General features: G+C 50.0%; 10 protein-coding genes across 10 annotated transcripts; 7 read left to right on the forward strand and 3 right to left on the reverse strand.

Annotated features, from left to right (window-relative positions):
- Positions 1–233: 233 nt before the first annotated feature.
- On the reverse strand, positions 234–1292 carry LDX57_006291 (YeeE/YedE family protein; the record flags this gene model as incomplete). The annotated part of the gene is made up of 2 exons (XM_046087985.1): positions 234–944; positions 1005–1292. 2 exons carry the CDS (start codon positions 1290–1292, stop codon positions 234–236), a joined length of 999 nt encoding a protein of 332 aa, XP_045943953.1.
- Positions 1293–2460: 1168 nt separating this feature from the next.
- Positions 2461–3956, forward strand: LDX57_006292 (FAD-binding oxidoreductase; the record flags this gene model as incomplete). Its single annotated transcript, XM_046087986.1, has 2 exons — positions 2461–2719; positions 2782–3956. The coding sequence occupies 2 exons, from the start codon at positions 2461–2463 to the stop codon at positions 3954–3956; spliced, it is 1434 nt and encodes a 477-aa protein (XP_045943954.1).
- Positions 3957–4239: 283 nt separating this feature from the next.
- On the forward strand, positions 4240–4640 carry LDX57_006293 (uncharacterized protein; the record flags this gene model as incomplete). Its single annotated transcript, XM_046087987.1, has 2 exons — positions 4240–4387; positions 4453–4640. The coding sequence occupies 2 exons, from the start codon at positions 4240–4242 to the stop codon at positions 4638–4640; spliced, it is 336 nt and encodes a 111-aa protein (XP_045943955.1).
- Positions 4641–5535: 895 nt separating this feature from the next.
- Positions 5536–6016, forward strand: LDX57_006294 (uncharacterized protein; the record flags this gene model as incomplete). Its single annotated transcript, XM_046087988.1, has 2 exons — positions 5536–5667; positions 5771–6016. 2 exons carry the CDS (start codon positions 5536–5538, stop codon positions 6014–6016), a joined length of 378 nt encoding a protein of 125 aa, XP_045943956.1.
- A 208-nt stretch (positions 6017–6224) lies between these two features.
- LDX57_006295 (uncharacterized protein) lies at positions 6225–6452 on the reverse strand (the record flags this gene model as incomplete). The annotated part of the gene is made up of 1 exon (XM_046087989.1): positions 6225–6452. One exon carries the CDS (start codon positions 6450–6452, stop codon positions 6225–6227), a length of 228 nt encoding a protein of 75 aa, XP_045943957.1.
- A 2054-nt stretch (positions 6453–8506) lies between these two features.
- LDX57_006296 (putative MFS transporter) lies at positions 8507–10441 on the forward strand (the record flags this gene model as incomplete). The annotated part of the gene is made up of 8 exons (XM_046087990.1): positions 8507–8713; positions 8774–8885; positions 8944–9161; positions 9218–9262; positions 9314–9656; positions 9711–9773; positions 9829–10033; positions 10090–10441. The coding sequence occupies 8 exons, from the start codon at positions 8507–8509 to the stop codon at positions 10439–10441; spliced, it is 1545 nt and encodes a 514-aa protein (XP_045943958.1).
- A 646-nt stretch (positions 10442–11087) lies between these two features.
- On the forward strand, positions 11088–11996 carry LDX57_006297 (aromatic alcohol reductase; the record flags this gene model as incomplete). Its single annotated transcript, XM_046087991.1, has 1 exon — positions 11088–11996. The coding sequence occupies one exon, from the start codon at positions 11088–11090 to the stop codon at positions 11994–11996; it is 909 nt and encodes a 302-aa protein (XP_045943959.1).
- Positions 11997–13117: 1121 nt separating this feature from the next.
- Positions 13118–14831, forward strand: LDX57_006298 (carotenoid oxygenase family protein; the record flags this gene model as incomplete). The annotated part of the gene is made up of 2 exons (XM_046087992.1): positions 13118–13183; positions 13230–14831. The coding sequence occupies 2 exons, from the start codon at positions 13118–13120 to the stop codon at positions 14829–14831; spliced, it is 1668 nt and encodes a 555-aa protein (XP_045943960.1).
- Positions 14832–15473: 642 nt separating this feature from the next.
- LDX57_006299 (uncharacterized protein) lies at positions 15474–16658 on the reverse strand (the record flags this gene model as incomplete). Its single annotated transcript, XM_046087993.1, has 3 exons — positions 15474–15941; positions 15993–16444; positions 16505–16658. The coding sequence occupies 3 exons, from the start codon at positions 16656–16658 to the stop codon at positions 15474–15476; spliced, it is 1074 nt and encodes a 357-aa protein (XP_045943961.1).
- Positions 16659–17667: 1009 nt separating this feature from the next.
- LDX57_006300 (uncharacterized protein) lies at positions 17668–19162 on the forward strand (the record flags this gene model as incomplete). Its single annotated transcript, XM_046087994.1, has 3 exons — positions 17668–18219; positions 18288–18485; positions 18545–19162. The coding sequence occupies 3 exons, from the start codon at positions 17668–17670 to the stop codon at positions 19160–19162; spliced, it is 1368 nt and encodes a 455-aa protein (XP_045943962.1).
- Between the last annotated feature and the right edge of the window lie 102 nt (positions 19163–19264).

Genomic DNA, 19264 nt, shown 5'->3' on the forward strand with positions numbered 1-19264 from the left:
AATTCAAGCTCTATATTATGAATATCATGTCTGGTTCCTGCTATGTACAGATTTTTTACACATGCTATATTACATCCCGTGCCTTGGGAGTGGCGCTGACTTTGGCTTGTCTGCACAGCTTTTGAAAGGCTCTTCTCGGCTTCCGCCCCGACTTACCCTGTACCTAGATCTCATACCTTCAACGCACCCAGGACCCCCTTGAACAGGAGAGCCGACATAATACCAGTCGCCCTCTATACCATATTTCCTAGCATATACCCCGTCATCTGGGCAAGGCCCCAGATCGGCTGCAGCGTTGCACGCAAGACTGCCGGCCCCGGACACACCCCTCGTAGTCCCCAGGCAACACCAAACGCCACCGCCCCCGTCACAAAGCGCCAGTCAATATCCGCAACGGTGGCGGTGGGAAGGCGCCAACTTTCCGCCAAGGTAGGATTGGCTATTTTATTTGTGTGTTGATCTACCTTCTGGCCCGGTTTGGCGGACCGGTAAGCTACGGCGGACGGACCGATCCCGAAAAGAATGACGAGAGCCAATGAAGGGTCAAATCGAGAGAAATCCGTGAGGAAAGCGAAGAAGCGCAGTACCTTGGCTGGATCGGCCATTCCCGAGAAGAACAGTCCCATGCCGAACTGCAGACCGGCCAAGTAACCGAACACTGACTTGGCTGATTCTGATCGATTGAAAAGTTTGGGCACGACGAACGCGTTGGCGATGAACGAGAGGCTGGCTGTGCTAGCCATGAAGACGAACTCCGCAGTCGAGGGGTATACGGGCATGTAGCATGGCATTCCGTCGGCGCAAGGGGGAATATTCTGGCCTCCAGAGGTCAGGTTGGCAGTGAGTAGTGCGGTGGTGAAAAAAATGGCGGTTGCTATAACGGAACGCGGCGACAGACGAGACACACCACACAGCATGTGGCCCGACGTGCAACCCCTCCCATTCTATATTATCACCTTGTCAGATGTCTGCACAATATTCGGCCGGTCGATTTGCAATCTCACCTTCGTCCCCCATCCCAGCAGAAAGCCAATTCCTAGCGTGGATGCCAACGAGGCCCACGAGCTCGGTACCGGTGGATATGACGGGATCAATGAAGGAATCAAGACCAGAACAGGCGCCACGCTGGACACCAGGCCAGCGATAATCGGCACATTGTCGCGACTCGGATTGAAAACGCAGCCGGCCAGTAGAGAGGAGATGCCAAAAACGGCACCGTTATGGAGCAGGAGACCGGTTGACCCTTGAAAGAGCAACAAAGCCCCCAAGGAGGTGTGGACGGGGGTAAACATGGACACGCAGAAATGCAAACTCTGTTCACTCGTCAATCGATGCAATCGAACCCAAATTGCCTCCGCCCAAAAACCGTCGCTACCTCCATGTGTAACGACAAGTGGGAGAACGTAGATGGCTGACGGTTTTGTGCGAGGTTGAAGCCCGACGGGATCGCCGGGGGAGAAACCCAGCAGATCCTGTGGTCGGCGACTAGAGCAGCCGTTGCCTTCGAGTTCAACGCAGATGGTCCCCGATCGACCAAAGTTTGGTTCTTCCCGTCAACCAAACCTTCGGGGAGGTTGGACAGCGAGGCGAGTTGCCCGGTATACCCGTATCCATATCATCCCCATCCTCCGTTTCAGCCTCAGGAAGTGATCTTGCAAACGGTGCATCCGGATCCCTGCATGGTTCGCGGTCCTCGTCTTGGTCCCCGAGACTGGGAGTGGGTATTGGACCCGCTCACCGAGGCGGATATGCGCTTTAAGGTAACGGTTCTGGGGGATGGCTGTTATGGTTCTGTTCCTGGAGAAACGGCTTCTATATCTGATCCATCTATGGTTACACCCGAATGGCCTGGCAAACCCTGGTTGATCAGTAGTATAGACCACCTGACTTCAGGCCCCCAAACCATGTGGTGCCTGGCTCGGCAAAGATACCGAGAACCGATTCATTACCGGGGCGGTGTCCACTCGGCCAATGATATAGCCCATCGCCCCATAAATGACAGTACGTGAGGTCATAATACACGTCATGTGGCTGCCTCAGGCATGAACCCAACTATATGTACACAAGAATGGCCGAGTATGTCCCTGTCCTATTGGTTTCTGTTTTTCAGTCCTTACTATCCTTGCTACGACTTGGCGGAGCTCTCAACCAGAGATTCTGCACTATCAATGAAAGAGTGTGCCGGAGTATACGGTCTGACAGCAAACTAGTCGCCAGGCTGCATAAGCGACCCGTCTATCAGCTCTATATTGCATCATTTCCTTCGGTGGCTGACCACACGGACCATTATGCATGAATATTGAAGATCATTGTGACCCGTCTTCTTATGATCTATAATGCCCTCGGTTGCCCCTGAGCGTCGCCTGTACTTCATCTTAGCGAACATGATGTTTCCTCCAGGGATGCACTCCAAAATTCACAAGCGGACTGATCCTTCAAAGCTTCATTTCCTAGGTTGAAATGGGAAATACAACCAGCGTGGCCGGGAGAGAATGTCTCTTATCTGCTCTCGGAGGCAATTCGGCGCTTTTGGCCTTTCCAGATGACCCCTTGTACCAAGTCACAGCTGTGCACCCCTACAACCTCAACTATCCCGTCACTCCGACAGCCATCACGTACCCCGAAACATCAGACCAGGTCGCAGCTATTGTGAAATGCGCAAGTGAGCACGGCTATAAAGTCCAGGGCCGCAGTGGAGGACACAACTATGCGAATTTCGGTACGTCTATTTTTATGCAAAAGCGGTCATGATGGGATCTGTTGTTGACGTGCTTTGTGTAGGACTAGGAGGAGATGACGGGGCTGTCGTTGTCGACGTTAAGCACTTCCAGCAATTTGACATGGATGAGAACACCCATGTTGCAACCATTGGCGCTGGTACGCGTCTCCGGGATGTCGATACACGCCTGTACAACGCTGGTGGCCGAGCCATGTCCCATGGAGTTTGTCCAGACCTGGGAGCTGGCGGGCACTTCACTATCGGGGGAAGTGGACCCACGGCGCGACAGTGGGGACTCGCCGTGGATCATATCCTCGAGGTGGAAATGGTGTTGGCGGATTCCCGGATTGTGCGGGCGTCCAAGACAGAAAATGCAGACCTATTCTTCGCCGTGCGGGGCGCCGCTGCGAGTTTTGGTATTATTACCGAGTTCAAAGTACGCACGGAACCAGCGCAAGACCATGCCGTCCAGTACTCCTATACCTTCAATCTGGGTAGCACCGCTGAAAAGGCGCAGTTGTTCAAAGACTGGCAGGCCTTGGTCTCGGACCCTGACCTGACCCCTAAGCTCTATTCCACGCTAACGTTGCTTCCGGAATCCATTCTTCTTACCGGGGTTTTCTTTGGCACCAAGGAGGAGTACGAAGCTTTCGGTCTGGAGGGCCGCTTCCCCATTCAAAATCCAGGAAACGTGGTCGTTCTGACCGACTGGCTGGGAATGGTAGGCAAGGTATTCCAGGATCTCGTTATCAACGTGGGGAACAATTTGCCCATGAGCTTCGTGGACCGAGGAACAGGATTTACGCGGGAGACCCTGCTATCTTCTTCCGGGGCTGAGGAGCTGTTCGAGTACCTCGATAACGCCGACAAGGGCACCCCGGCCTGGTTTGTCACTTTTCTCCAGTCGGGCGGTGCGATCGGCCAGACACCCAAGGATGCTACGGCATATCCCCACCGCGATGTCCTCTTCTGGATGGAAAGTCTGGCTAGTACTCTGGTGCTTCCCGTCCCGCAGACGCCTCGCGACTTTTTAGACGGTCTGATGAACACTACATCCAAGGTTCTAGGCAAACCGGTCGCTGATTTGCCGGTGTATCCGGGGTTCGTTGATCCGGAACTGCCGGAGCCTCAGCGTGCCTACTGGGGGGATAATCTGCCTCGATTGGAACGTATAAAGGCGGCAGTTGACCCGAAGGATGTGTTCCATAATCCTCAGAGTGTACGTGGGAGACGGTGAGGTTAGCGGCTGTTCTTTGTATGCATAGCCGTAGTTTTTCTCGTTCTCGTTCTCGCTACTTGATCATAGTTGGTTTAATAATATTGGATTTTTTTGTGACCTACTTAGAAGCAAAGACGCCATTCGAAGGACTCTCCTCGACGCCGAACGCGGCTGTATGTCCTGAGATTGAACAATATAAAATGGAAAGGTGAATCCAGGGAACAAATAGACTCCTTACGCCGTACTCGATGCAACTCAAACCCGCATCAACTCCACTGCTAGAATATGGCGGAACAAAAACATGATAGTCCTGCTTTCGACCCAAGTCTCCTTCTTCGTCGCCTTCGCCACGGCCGACAACGCCTGCTGGGCCGAATTCTTCAAACTGCACGGATGCAGCGGTCGATCAAGCGATCCGATCGGAGACTGCGATGGCATGCATTGCACCGGTAAGTCTGAAGCCTGGTCCACTTGGCCAGGGTCCTCCTATACCGCAACTTAATGTTATGGTCAGACAACGCCAAGAGCGACGTGTTTGTCTGTGACTCCGGTCACGTCATGTTCAAGTACGAGGTTGGCCCATCGCCTCGGGGACCTCCTGTGCCGCTGGAGGTGCATACGCCGGTTTTCAAGAATGATCAGGATACGTTCAACCAGACGGATCATGGGTGTACGTTTACGGAGCATGGGACTAGATGCTAGGTTCTTGGGTAACTATTCTAGTTTGGGCGTGGGATAAAGATGCTCTGATTCGATGGGTGCATGATAGATGTTAATGGTATGGAGTGAGATTCCGTCCGGTTCGTAGGCGCATAGAAGGGAGGCAAGTCTACACTATCTCTAAGAATATCCTGAATGTGTCTAACTATATGAGAGCTTTTAGCCATGCTATTTGGAACCATAAGCTCATTCTAGGTATTGTATACATGGAAATCATCTCAGGCGTTCAAGCTTCTGCAGAAGTTCTGTGTACTATTTGGCCACAGTAGCAGTCGATAATCACGAAGAATAAATGAGTCATCTGGGCTCTGGAACTACCCAAGTAATCAAAGTGGTTTTTACAGGACGAAAGCAGTTATCCATGCTGTTGCAAGAATGTAGACATAAACAGGTCAAGGCCATATACCTCATATCGTGGCTGATGCTAAAACCGAAGAGAGATTATTGAACAACTAGAGTGTATGGAGTGCACAAAATCATAATTAATTCAATTCGATCTAAAATACGAATTCAATGCCAAGTTTCTGGTTCCCACTTCCACCACTTCCAGTGAATGCTGGTTGTACTGCTCTGGTTTCCTCTTCTCCTCTTTCAAGGTTCTCTCACCTTGGGTCTTCCCTGTCTACGCGCCTACCAACCTCCTTCTTCCTTCATCCTACCCCAGACTTTCCATTTATTGGCAAGTCCTACCATCACAGTATTTGAATACCTGAGATTAATCTACCACACTGCAATCTGCCACGCAGAACATCATCCTTCTCCCCCAAAAAGATGAGCCGCAGAAAAAAGGTCCATTCCTCGCTTCCACTTCGCCTTTCTGCGTGACTTCTAATCCCACAATCTCACTGACATCCCCCAGAATGTCGGCAATGCCTCCATGTACAAGGAAGCCCTGATGCCAGACCAGAAGAACAAAGTGGCGAAATCCAAGAAGCCAAAATCCAAGCAGGCGAAGAAGCTCGTTTTCTTGGGCGACTTCAAGCTGGTCCAAGAGGCCATGAACAAGAACGTAAGTCCCCACCGGGCCCCAAGGCTCTCTACATCTGGGATGAGACCATGAGGAAAACACGAAGATCGGGAGAAAATATGCTAATAACATCTCTTCATATTAGAATGAAGAAATCGATCGACTGAATGCTACCCTGAGGAGACACAAGGCCGAATCGCAGCGCAGATCTGAGAACTTGAGGAAGAAGATCGAGTCTGCGGAAGAGGCGTCCGATTGGTACATGCGGCAGTTGAACCTTCTCCTTTTGGAGTTCCTGCATGATAGGGGTCTTTGTGGTCCCTCAGAGGCGGACAAGAAGAGGTACCTGGAGACAGAGAAGAAGAGAGATGAGGGTGCTGATGTGATTTAAAAATTCACAACGGGACTCGGCCACAGGTTCCTCCTTTTGCTTCCATTGAAGCACGTCTGATTTACACCCGATAAACAATGGTCGGAGAAGCAGAATGGGAGAATACTATTTAATGACATCGAACCCTGCTTGTTCTTCAATATTTACATACCCTATCGCCTCCACAAACATTCCCCACTTCACCTAGTAAGCGACCTTTAGGCAGCATTTAGCACTGGGCGATACACTGCTGGGTAGCCTTTTGGATGCACTTTTCGGCGCAGACAGCTTGACGGATGGGGTTTCTACCACTGCAGCGCACCTGACAGGTGGTGGTCAGAAGTGGCATGCACTGAGCATGACATCCACCCGGACAGGCGCGCTTCTGGACAGTCCCGGCAGCAGCTTCGGGCACGGGAGCGGCCTGGACGATCAGGCCGAAGGTGAGGGTGGCCATGTTGGCAGATCACTGGTTTACTTGGGTCAGAACTAGAGAGTGAACGGGAGAGGGAAGAAGGGCAACTCACGATTTTGGAGAACTGCATTTTGAGTGGGAAGATAACTTGTTCCGTCCTTTTCTAGAAAAGTATCGATTGAGGTGATTGGGACGGCTTGTGAGCTGACGAGAACTAGTTTAATTTATAGATGCTCGTCGGTCTACCTTCCTCTGATAATCTATTCCCTACTGCTATTAGTCACTATGGGTCAATAGGTTTACCCCATATATCTTCCCTAGGGCGACTTGACATCGAAGTAGACCCGTCATCATCACAAACCCAATTCCAGGATCTACGGCAAAAGACTCATAAAGGATCGTGCATTGCTGTCTGCCACAGCCGAACCATCAAAGATTCCAGAGCCCACCCCTCGCTGTTTCCTATATGACCGGGAGAATGATTAGGTCTGGGCATGTCTTGGCGTGAGACATTCTCCTTGTCCGCCCTTGGAATATGATGTTACTTTGGGGCCAGAACTGTGCCCCAGAGCCACATCGTTGGCCTTCGATGAACCATTCTCAAGGAACCTCATACCCTTGGAGGACGGGATATTTATTGCTTTAGGGCTGACCAGGATGAGACACATTAAATATTCGCTGGACTCGAGATCTGATCGTCAATATAACTGGTGAGCAGGAGAGGTATGAGATCATCGGAATCAGGGGTGAATCCGGATAAGGCGCAAAGGGCTGATTTGGCCCCATCTGATTAGGCTGCTGCTTCTTAGCACTTGGCTTTATCTGATAAGGAGTTGCGGTCTGAGCGCGGGGGAACAGAGGGTTCTGGTGTTCCCTGAGAGTGAAATATAAATTGTGGGCGGAGCCCCGTTGACTTTGTTCTGTCGTGAAAACTTGGTGGCACTCACCTAGTAATTTCAACCCAATCTAGCACATAGAGTCTGCAGTTCAAGGTTTGCTTTGGGTATTTAGAACTGTTCTTCATCTGCCTTAGAAGCACGATAATTTCCACATACCTGTTTCATATTCGCGTGACGTTACATCAATCAATCCATGCCCTACCACTGCTAATCTCTACGGTATCCAAACGGGCCCACTTCTCATTTTTCCTAACTTATGGGCAATCTAGTAGCTGCTAATTAATCACAAGTTTGACACATAGAAGCACAGTAATGTCCGAGGATGACAATAGCCTGCTCACTTGTCCAGTGAAAAATAATGAATTGTGGCCTATAGATTCATCTTCCACGACTATCCAAACCCAAAATTGCAATATATTCACCAGTCAGACAACCGAGGATTCTCCGCTATAATTTACCTATACACCCAGCCTAATTTCAAGAAGGTCTTGTATCATGATGGCAACATATATCATCTTTTCGGACAATAGGCCTCGTTCAATAGAAAAGGTTAGCAATAATCTCCCTTGCGGACCTGCAAAGCTCAACAAAACACTCTAGTGCTCTGATGACTCGTTCTTAGTGTCAAATGCCGCTCGGAGTACGGAGTCCGCTCTTCAATTCATAGAAATAGCACATCGGTAGATCCATATCCACGTGGTCAGACCTGTCTCTTCCTCCCAAGTGGGCTGCATCGACCGTCGATATCGGAGACAATCGGAGAAGACTACTGGGAAGGGCAAGACATGGACGAAAGGTCATTTCGGAGAGTCTCCGGATCTTATCAATCACAACCTAAAGAGGGAAAGTGCTGATTATCTCGCAGTAGTGCGGGAAACACAAGCCAATGATGGGCGCCATTCAGGTCACACTCTCCACTGAGAGTTTCGGCGAGAAATCTCCGGGTGGTCCATGCCGCAGTCGTTGGCTGCTTAAATCGTTCAATCTTATCAGATTCCGGTTTCCGTGACTGTTTTCCCAACGGATCTTGCCCGGATCCGCACCTTAACTTGTCTTGGCTTCGGACCTGTTTCTCTCTGGCAGGATTTTCGTTGATATTTTAGCTGACCGGTCGCCCGCCATGTGTCGCTGTGTCTGTTGTGGTCGTCTCTACGCAGATCCGAGCAAGCATTGCCGTTCCAAGTGTGATTGTACGCCATGGAGTCGGAAAAAGCTGTCCTAGAGTCCAAGGAGCCCGTTGTCTTGACTCCTTCCCAGGAGCAGATAGAGACTGATGAAGATGCTGGAAAGCGCGCGCCCCCGCTTTGGGCCAAGTTATTCGCTGTGTTTCTTATCTCTTGCATCAGTTTTGGATCTCGTTGGAGCTCCGGAGTGACAGGCGCAATGAAGAGTACCATTAAGAAGGTATGAGTTCCTGGACGATTCGACCCCGCTTTTGCGACCAACGAAACTAACCGAGCTCAGCAAATGCACATATCTAACACTCAGTTCTCTCTGCTAGAGGCTAGTGAGGACTTTATGGCAACTTTGTTGCTGTTGGTTAGCGGGATTATCACGGATCGTGTTGGAGGAGCTGGTGAGTGTAGTTTGCCCCCACTGATAATTTGCATCTGCTAACATGATTTAAAATATAGGAATGATCGTATACGGAAATATCGTCTATACCATCGGATCGATCCTCGTCGCGGCAGCAACAACCGTTCGATCGTTCAAGTTCATGATCGGCGGTCGGATAATTCTTGCGTTCGGAGATATTGCAACACAGATTGCTCAGTATAAAATGTTTTCGTCGTGGTTTCCCCCCAGCAATGGGTTTGCGTCCACTTTGGGCTTTGAATTGGCCATCGGAAAGGTGGTTATAACTCAGCAACCTCATAAACGTGATTGGTATCTGACTCTGCGTTTTAGATCGGTGGCTTTGTCGGAAAGTCGACGGCCAATGTCATTGCAAAGGTAAGCAGAAGGATCTATTTGGAACTTAGCCAGCCCAATCTAACAGATTAGAACACCGGTAACTTCGCTTGGGTCTTCTGGACCTCCGTCTTTATGAACGTGTTCACCAACGCTGCCACCTTCGTTTTCTGGGTATTCAACCGCTATTGTAACCAGCATTACAAGGGCAGACAAGACGCAGCCACCAAAGAAACTTTGACGGAGAAGAACAAGAAGTTCGAACTCCAGAAAATGTTCCAACTACCTTGGATGTTTTGGTCCGTTCTGGGATTCTCTTTGTTCCAGACCAGCACCGCCTCTGTGTTCACCCAAAACTCGACTGAGCTAGCTGAGAAGCGCTTCAACGTTGATTCGATCAAAGCGGGGTGGTATAGCTCGTTGTCGCAGTACGCAGGTCAGTTCTATTAACCATCATGCGTTACTTGAGACTGTTCTGATATCTTGTTAGGGTTCTTCTTGGTTCCGTGCCTTGGTGTTTTTATCGACGTCTTCGGAAACAGAGCGAGTGTTTGTAAGTTCCCCTAGTAGTGGGTTACCCTAGTGATCCAAGTGTCTAATCTATCTAGTATCCGTATGCGGAATCGGTATGTTCCTGAGTATGGTTCTGGTCAACTTTGCAGCCACCAAATCTGGCACCGCCGCATCGTTCGGAATCTACGCCATCGCCATGTCTCTAGGACCGACTTCGGTCATCGATAGTATTCGCACCACTCTCTGGCATCAGTCTGTATTTGGATCCGCTTATGCCCTTAAAGTGACGATGAACAATGCGTATGTCCTCCTTGTCATCCATCAAAAGAGGTATCGATGGCTGACTTCAATGACAGTATGAGCATCATCATCCGAATCATCACCGGTGCTCTGCAAGACGCCGATAATGACTCGTATGACCGTGTCGTCCGGGTCTACCTCTTTCTAGCTGCGGGCTCCGTCGTCGTGGGCCTTGCCATTCTGATTGGTGCCATAACGAGCAACAACCTGGCTCCATTGCAGTGGACTAGAAAGCAACGTCTTACCATTGGCCCCGAGATGATCGCTGCGATTCGTGAGAACCATCTAGTGACTCATTATACCCGCAGCAAGCGGATCTCGGTCGCCTGTTTCACGTTTCTGTTGCTGCTCACCATGGGAAGTTGGGTGGCGTATATTTGGGGAGCGGTGACAGGGAATAATTCATAGTTCCAGCCCTGGATGACCTTTTACATAGCAGCTAAGCTCTACATAATATAGATAGAAAATGACGACCGTATAATTATTCTCAGAACACTGACATGCATGGTCGCGTCAGAAGGGGCCATTAATACTGGCCCCACAGTTAACTAGTTGGAAGTACGCGATTCACTCAATCGATCAACTTTGCAAGAAGAGAGTGCCGAGAATGGAAACTAATTATATAGGATGCATATTATGCGAGTGGATATACTGCGTTTTCAGCTAGCCAGAGACCAAATTACCGAACGGCAGAGAGGCTAAAGAAAACATGAGTAGTCGCCCTATTGTATTGGGCAGAAACCTGGTGGTTTTAATGACTCGTGATAATGAAGTAGCTGTCTCGCATTTTCCCTTCCAAAAACAAACCTGCAAATATCAAGGAAGTGAGCTGTGAATTAGCTGTTTTATGTATTACAAATTGTGACGTATAGTTAACTAGTGGCAGGATGCTTAGAAATGAGGATGATGCTCACCGGAGGAACTACTATCAAAAGTCTCCGAATGGCCGATGGTCGGATATAAGAACACACAGCCAACGTACCTTCGTAATCTTGAATCATATTATTTGAGGATCATCCTTGCCCCTAAGGAAAAACTCCATTTTCACAGCAACATGGGTTTGATTCGAATCGCCCTAGCGGGTGCTACAGGAAACCTTGGCCTCCCTATCCTCGAAGCTCTTCTTGACGCAAATTACCCCGTTACAGTCCTCTCGCGCATAGGCGGCAACTCGTCGAAACTAAAGCCTCACCCAAACCTTGTCATCAAGGAAGTCGACTTCAGCTCTGTTGAATCATTGACTCCGGCATTGCAAGGGGTCGACGTTGTCATTTCATGTCTTGCCACGATAGCCATTGGCAGTCAGAACCCCTTGATCGATGCATCCGTTGACGCAGGTGTGAAAAGATTCATTCCGGCAGAATTCGGTATGGATTCTCAAAACCCTCTCAGCGTACAACTCCCGGTTTGCGCGCCCAAGGCCGCAACGCAGAAGTATCTCCTGGAGAAGTCGGCTTCTCATCCGGCGTTCACCTTCACTGGAGTCGCGAACGGGCTATTTCTCGACTGGTGTCTGGAAGAGGGAATCATATTGGATCTAGCACATCATACCGCGACTTTATACGACGGCGGCGATGTGCCTTTTAGTGCCACCACTCTAGCTGACATCGCCAAGGGTGTTTTGGGCGTCATTGAGCACCAGGGCGAGACCGCTAACCGGATTGTCTACATCCATTCCGCTGCGGTTACTCAGAATCAATTGATTCAGTACGCCCAAGATAAGGATGGGAAGGCATGGCAATCGGTTGTGAAACCTACCGACGAGGTCAAGCAGGAAAGTTTTGCGGAATTGGCCAAAGGTGCGCAGGCAGACGTCCATGCGGCAATGGTTGGATTCTCCATATTTGGCTGTTGGAGACCAGACTATGGTTGTGATTTCTCAGCTCACTTGGATAATGAGCTGTTGGGCGTGAAGCAATGGAGTGAAGCTGAACTGAGGGCACTGGTGGAAAGTCTTTTGTAGGGGTTTGCGGTCCTCAAGACGAATTCGATGTATTTAAGATTGTTTGAGAAACGTTGGTGGTCTCGCACTACCCAGGTGGTTCAGAGAATAGACTCGTCACGGGGCAACCCCTTAGGGATGTTTTGGCTTTCTCCCGTTTGTTGCTCGTCCGACCTGCAACTCCCTGTTTGCTCAGCCATCAAGATGACAACCTCTCGTGTCCGGTCGATTCCAGGGTAAGGATTCACCCAAAAATATTGCATTTGTCAGTTCTCTTAGTGGTCCTCATGCTATCGGTGAGATCATTCCTAAAACAACCTCTCGACAGCCAAAATGGAAGGTGAGCCTTTGAGAAATCCGACATCAGTAACAGGATTATTCCCAATGTGGTCTCGACAGCTGTATCCTGACTTCGCTTCGGCATGTTGAGCTCTAGCTGTGATACGCTTAATAGATGAGATTCGGGTGTCGATGTGAGCGTTGGGCTTGAAGAAGCATGGGTACGTTACCCTAGTACAACTACAATGCGCACAGCTAACCTTGATAGTTTCTGCCTAGGAAATCGTTATCTCCGTCGCAGTTGACAATAGAACCCTCCTCCCATATACGAGAGTGCTAGGAAATACCCAAGCCGGACAATGTAAGCGAGAGGAGACATGTGTGTGACAATTGTGTGAAACTCGATCGAGCACTGCAGACATCCCTTGCATCGTGGTGCAGTTCTCACGAGACAAACAATGCACCTTACATCGCTTGAGAGAGATTGCTGGGCTAGGCCATGTCGATTTCGCTTGCGACAAAGAAAGCTCGTATCAAAACCAGGCTCGGAAGCGTCGGTCAACTCTAATGGAAGTGGCGCTAAAGGAGAGCCTGGTTACCATTTTCTTGGTCTCTTCCTAGGTAGAAACTTGGAATTGAGCCTGCAACGGATTTCTCCCGAGCCAACCGGGATCCTGGGTAGGCGACTCATACGAACCTAAGCTCCCTGCGAGCTAACGACATTTTGCCTGTAGAGAAGGACGATGCTCCCATCTAGGAAGCCCCTTCCCACCCCCACACGTGGGGAGCCCGAAGTATAAAGCCCTGGTCTCTTTCTCGAGCTTAGTCGTGTCCAGTGCTTTATTTTCTGGCGCCATCTCAAAATGGTTCCTTCGGTCGAGGACACCGGTCTTCACGATCATTTCAACGATTGGCCGAACGAAATTGGGGTATGACATCCGAGCCCCAATTGATACATCTACTGACCTACAGCAGTTTGATGCCAACTATGAACAACGGACTCCAGTTGAATTAGATGTTGCTGGCAACTTTCCGTCCTACACGGCTGGCATTCTCTATCGCATTGGACCAGGAAAGTCTTCCGTTGACACCGAACAAGGAGATATCTTCAGAGTATCCCACTGGTTTGACGGGTTTAGTCAAACTCATCGATTCGAAATATTAGCTGAAAATGTGTCATCCAGCTCCGTACGGGTGTTTTACAGCTCGCGATTCTCAACAGACCATCTAATTGAGGAGGTTCGACGGTCGGGCTCGATGGAAAAGATCAGCTTTGGGCAAAATCAAGATCCGTGCAGGGCTGTTTTCAAGAAAGCCCAAAGCACTTATGAGCCAAGTGACCCCTCGATGCAAAATATTGGTGTGACGCTGTCTGTCAACATGCCGGGCTTGGATGGGCCATATCCTCCACCAAATGAAGAGCTTCAGGGCCGCTGGACTGGCTCTTCGGACATTAAAACCTTGTATGCAAAGACTGATTCCACCAGTCTTAAGGAGCTCGATACTGTCACTCTAGAACCAATTGGTCTTGCCACACAGAGCAGCCTGCATCCTGATCTGGCTGGGCCCTTCTCTGCATCCCATGCCCGGTCCGACCCGGTGACGGGGGATATGTTCAACTTCAACCTTACCTTTGGCCAAGAATCAATCTACCGCATCTTTCGAGTCTCTGCCTCCACAGGAAATACCACAATTCTTGCAACGTTCCCTGGAGTTCCTGCCTACATTCACTCCCTCCTGATAACGGAGAACTACGTTCTCTTTTGTGTATGGAACTCGCATGTCTCCCCGGCCAAACTTCAAAAAAGCTTTGCGCAAGCAATTCAACCCTTCGATACATCCAAGCCCGCAACATGGTACGTTGTGGATCGCCACGGAGACAAAGGCCTTGTCGCAACATACGAAAGTGGTGCTTTCTTCTGCTTTCACACCGTCAATGCCTGGGAGGAATCGTCTTCGACCGATCCTACCAAAGCCGATATTATAGCGGATCTTATCGCGTACGATAACCTGAATTTCATACAACAGGGTCTCTACGAACAACTCATATCGACATCTCCCAAGGCAAAAGAACGGATCCTTTCAATGCAGGACAATCGTGGAACAATCACCAGATTTCGTCTGCCGGCGATCCCGACAACCCCCTGCTCCAACATTCACTCGGCAACCGTTGTATGGAACGCATGCAAGGAGCTATCCCCAGATCTACCGACCATAAACCCTGCCTATGTCACTCAAAAGCACCGCTACTCATACATGATTGTCAATCGCGGTAAATCGACTTTTTTCGACGGAATCGTGAAATTTGACGCCGAAACCAAGGGAACTCGCTTGTGGGGCCATCATGCACACTCTCCGGGCGAACCCATCTTTGTCGCTGACCCTAATGGCTCGAATGAAGACGATGGCGTAGTTTTGAGTGTAGTTCTCAATGGGAGAACCGGCAGGAGCTACCTCCTGTGTCTTGACGCCCATGACATGAAGGAATTGGGTAGGGCTGATGTCAATGGGCCGGTGGCATTCGGGTTCCATGGCCAACACGTTCCAACCCATGGAATGCCAACGGGTGATTACTGAATCTGTCAATGACTCGATCAGTCATTCTTTCGACGCTCTATTAACTGGGCGGTGTCTACCTATTGAAAGAATCTGTTACGCAGGCTGTTGGCTGAATGAAGTAGGACCTTGTACCGAAACGCCTGAATCAGTAGTGGACCCTCTGCAAGTGCGCATAATTGAGCTTCTTTTCTGTTCTGCTTGCCACTGATTATAGTCATCAACTAATCCTTCTCTTTTAGATTCCGTTCAGTGTATCGTATCTAAGTAGAACATTTTCCGTTGCTTTGCCCTCCTTATTAAGCTGATACTCCGTGTCTATCGCCGAAACGAAATCCCAAGAGCTCCAGCGGTAGGGCTGAGAGAGTCATAACCCAATTTGGTCAGAAGGGCTAGTGTGCAGTGTTTGAAATTCATTTGATGGAAAATTCTGTTCTAGAAAAGCATTGTGTTTGGTGACCTCGAGTCTGAAGTGAAATCAATTCTATGAATGAGATCAAGAAAAAGAGTAAAAAGGAGATTTACTATCCACGGGAACAACTGCCTTGTGCAAAATTATGTGTTCAGTTAGGTTGATTAATCATTAGACATTGAATACACAAATAGTCTCGAAGAGTACTTCAGTTACTATAATAAATGTGTGATGCTGGTTTCTGCAGGTCTTCAAGATCTCCAGCGCATACCGCGGATACTTCGGCGAGTCTCCGCGCTCGAGTCACCGCTGTCGTCGCTTGCATCCAAATCCCACTTGCACTCGGTGGGCTCGACATCATCGCCGTCCTCGACGGGGAAACCTTTGTACAGGCAAAATCCATCCTCCTTGTGGAAGTTGACGATGACCTTCTGGCCATCCTCGCTTAGGACCCACTGGACAAAGTCGGACGCAAGATCCTTGTCCTCGGCCTTCTTGCTGATGATGATGTCGGCAGGGTTGAGAAGCTCGGCAATATCCTCGCCGCTCTTGTAGATATGGATGCTGTCGGTGATGTTCTCCTCCTCGTTCTGGAGGGTCAGGTATGTGCCTCGGTCGGTGACCGTGTATTCGCCCAGGGTGATGGCGGCTTTCAGGGCCTGGAGGGGGTAGTCCATGTACTGGTGGTACCACTTGGAGTACGTTGTGGCCCAAGGCACCTGAGTTTGTCAGTAGGCTGCCCTTTCATTTGGCTAGGTCAAAAAGCTCACTTGTCCGATGTTGATCCAAAGCTCCGAGTCCTTGATGTTGGTGGCCGACTTATCGAACCGACTGAGGAAGCGAGCATTGCCAGCCTCGGCGGCGTTGTAAATCTTCGAGAACGTCTCGGTGATATCGTCGTCGTCGGTGATGCCGGTGGTGTCCTCCTTGGGACCGGTCAGGTAGAAGTGATCGCGGAAGGTGTAACAGGGCTTCTCGGTGTAGTCGTCGCAGTTCTCGAAGCAAGCCTCAGTGCTGTTCTCGTCCTTGTACTTGCAGCCCTCGGCAATGCCACCCGAGATCGCAATCTCCTCGGCAGTCTTATGGTAGGTGATGCCGATATCAACTGAGCCGTCTTTGAGATTGTTGATGGTTTCGGTGGTGTCGCCCTTGACCCATTCGACCTGGAAGGGGTCGTTCTTGCAGTCATCGGTCTTGCTCTTAATGAAGCTTTCAGCCAGCGCTGAAGTTGACTGTCAGCTTGGGTGCATTTTAATTGTTCCTTTTCGGGCGATGTACAAACCTTTGACCAAACCACTCTGACCAGCGCCACCATTGCCAATGCGCAGCTTCACGGGATTGTCACCCTCGCAGGTTCCATTGTACTTCTCAGCTGCAGCATGGCCTGCGTAAACCGTGGCAAGCAGCACAGAGAGGACAGACTCGGAAACACGCATGATGAAAGTACTTTAGTTTGAACCAAGGGATTGGGCATTCAGCATGAACAAAACGGCTGGGACCCGGTTCATTTATATAGCTGCTCGTGAAAAGGGGCCGACGAACAAAGCGAAGACAGAAAAAGCTCCGCTGTTTGCCCGGAAGTGGATTCCAGGTCCGATTCTCCTCGTATCGCAAATGTGCAGTCCACATGCTAGCAGTCAGCCTTCTCATCATGGAAGATCTGGGTCATGAGTACAGTGGAAGAGGAAAAGGATCTACACGATCGGCCGATTGCCGAAGGGGGCTGAATCCTTCTAGACTCTGAAGAGGAGCGCACATGCGAGATTATCGATGACGGCTGAAATGATTGAAATTGGGATAATGCAGAGGACAGCCAGATTTGTCCTTGTCAGCTCAGACTCATGATCCATCACCGCGGAATTTGCCAAAAACCATGCATGGTTAATGCACTGCTCAATCTCAGCCGTATCTGAGGCACGACAGGAGTATCCTAGAGACCCGCGAGAACAAAAAACGCACTCCTATTCGCCGATTCGGGGAAATTTGGTATCTGGTAAAGTGCCGTAGCTGGATCATCCTGCCAATGAAAAGCCCGGATCGCGATTAGCATCAGGTCAACGCAGGTGGCGGGAACTATTGATCGCACTAATGGCTGCCAAGCTGGCTCAATTCTGGGTCATCGTATGGGTCATTTCTGGGGATCTTCCCATCTTGAGTTTAGGGAATTCGACTCGTGGTGCGGTCAGATTTCCGGATGCAGCACTTTGAAGCATCAGCAGTGAGTACAGATGCGCATTGTATTGCTCAATGGATTGGATTCAAACAACAAGGATGGCAGATGTTGAAGTTGAAGAGGATCTTAGCTAACAGCTGACTCATCCCATCCCAATCCCGCCTCACAGAACTGTACACTCGCTGTGAATGCTTGGACAACATCATCTCGTGGACTAAGAAGATCGGTTAAATAGGACTTTCACAAACTGAGGATCCTTCAGGTCTCTAGCCATGCTCAACCCCGGCCATGAAGCGCAACGCTATGCACATGAGTACTCGCCACCCATCTCCCCTTCCCAGAAATCCAGGGACATTCAACTCTCTACGCTTAACACACCTGTATCTCCTCCTTTGGGACCATCAAAGGCGCGCAAGCCTGTCGACAGCCAACCTATACCAATAAACCCTTCGACTTCAACGGCGAACGTCGACCCAAACCCACCCAGTCTAGCCGCCATCGAGGCCGGCCAAGAACAGGTCTCCGATCATCTCTCTATCTTCTCCTCACGACTTGGTCAAGCAGTTCGCTCTACAGACGCATCCACTCCACAAACATCTATCCCAGAATGGGTCGATCTGTACCGAAGCAACCAGCATACCGAAGGGAGGCATTTCGTTATCCACCAACATGATCATCCCATCGCCGGTCCGCACTATGATCTTCGACTGCAATTCTCGGACTCGAGCTCGGTAAGCTGGTCCATTATGTACGGCATGCCTGGCGATCCGAATAGTCGACGGATTAACCGGAATGCGACGGAGACGAGGGTTCATTGTTTGTGGGTATGTATTTGACTTTGTAGTTACTATCATGTGTAAGAGTGACAACGTCGTGCTAACCATCATGGAAGAACCATCTCGTCGAAACCGCTTCCGCCAAAACCGGGAGCATGATTATCTGGGACACGGGGCAGTACGAGATCCTGCCCTATTATGAAGAGCTGTCGGGTCCTGAAACCGACGACTCTCGCTCCAATGTCTCGTCTGATCTCTCGGTTATTGGGGATCAGATTAGCGATAGTGAGAAGCTTCATCAGGCATTTCAGAATGTAGGGAGCACTATTTCGCTCTTCCCATCCCCGTAGAAACAGTTGCTAACATCACTCAGCGGAAGATTCGTCTGCGATTGCACGGTACTCGCTTACCGCCTGGATACACAATTATTCTACGGCTAGCGAAGTCTATGGATACCAGACAATCAACGCATACGCCCAAGAAGCGTCGTAGGCGCAAATTATCCGCTAAAGCAAGAGATGCCCGGCCACCGAGTACGTCATCATCAGGTTCGCCGTCGGAAAGAGGTGGCTCTGGCACACCGGCACCTCGCCACTCCGATCAAAAGCAAGACACAAATTCCTCGGTCTCTCCTTCTCTCTTGGCGCACTCGGACTCAGAAGATGACTTGGACCATCAGATACGTCTGAATAACGCTTACCCTGGCTCTACGAACTCGATCGGCTCGATCCATCAAAGACGCTGGTTCATCACGCTGGATCGTGTCAATTCTGGTTTCCAGGATGAGCTCAACCCCCATACCGGGCGAAAGCAGTGGGTACGTAGACAAGATGCAAATACGGGTCGATTGCTAGGGTTTGATCCATTCTATGTGCGCGGGCCTGAAGTAGAGAGAAGCGTTGTTACTGCGCGATTAGGAAAGGATGTGCTAGAGGACGAGGATGTGACGGGTTTTGTCGGTAGACGAGGCTGGAGAGCAGTTCTAGAGTAGTGGTGCGTCCATGTCTTAAACGAATGTAACTGTCAATGATACCAACTATATGTCAAAACGCGTATAAAACCAGTCTATCAAGTATCAAACACGAGGCCGATA

This window comes from Aspergillus melleus (genome assembly GCF_016097325.1).
Source record: "Aspergillus melleus strain CBS 546.65 chromosome Unknown contig3, whole genome shotgun sequence".
NCBI lineage: Eukaryota > Fungi > Ascomycota > Eurotiomycetes > Eurotiales > Aspergillaceae > Aspergillus > Aspergillus melleus.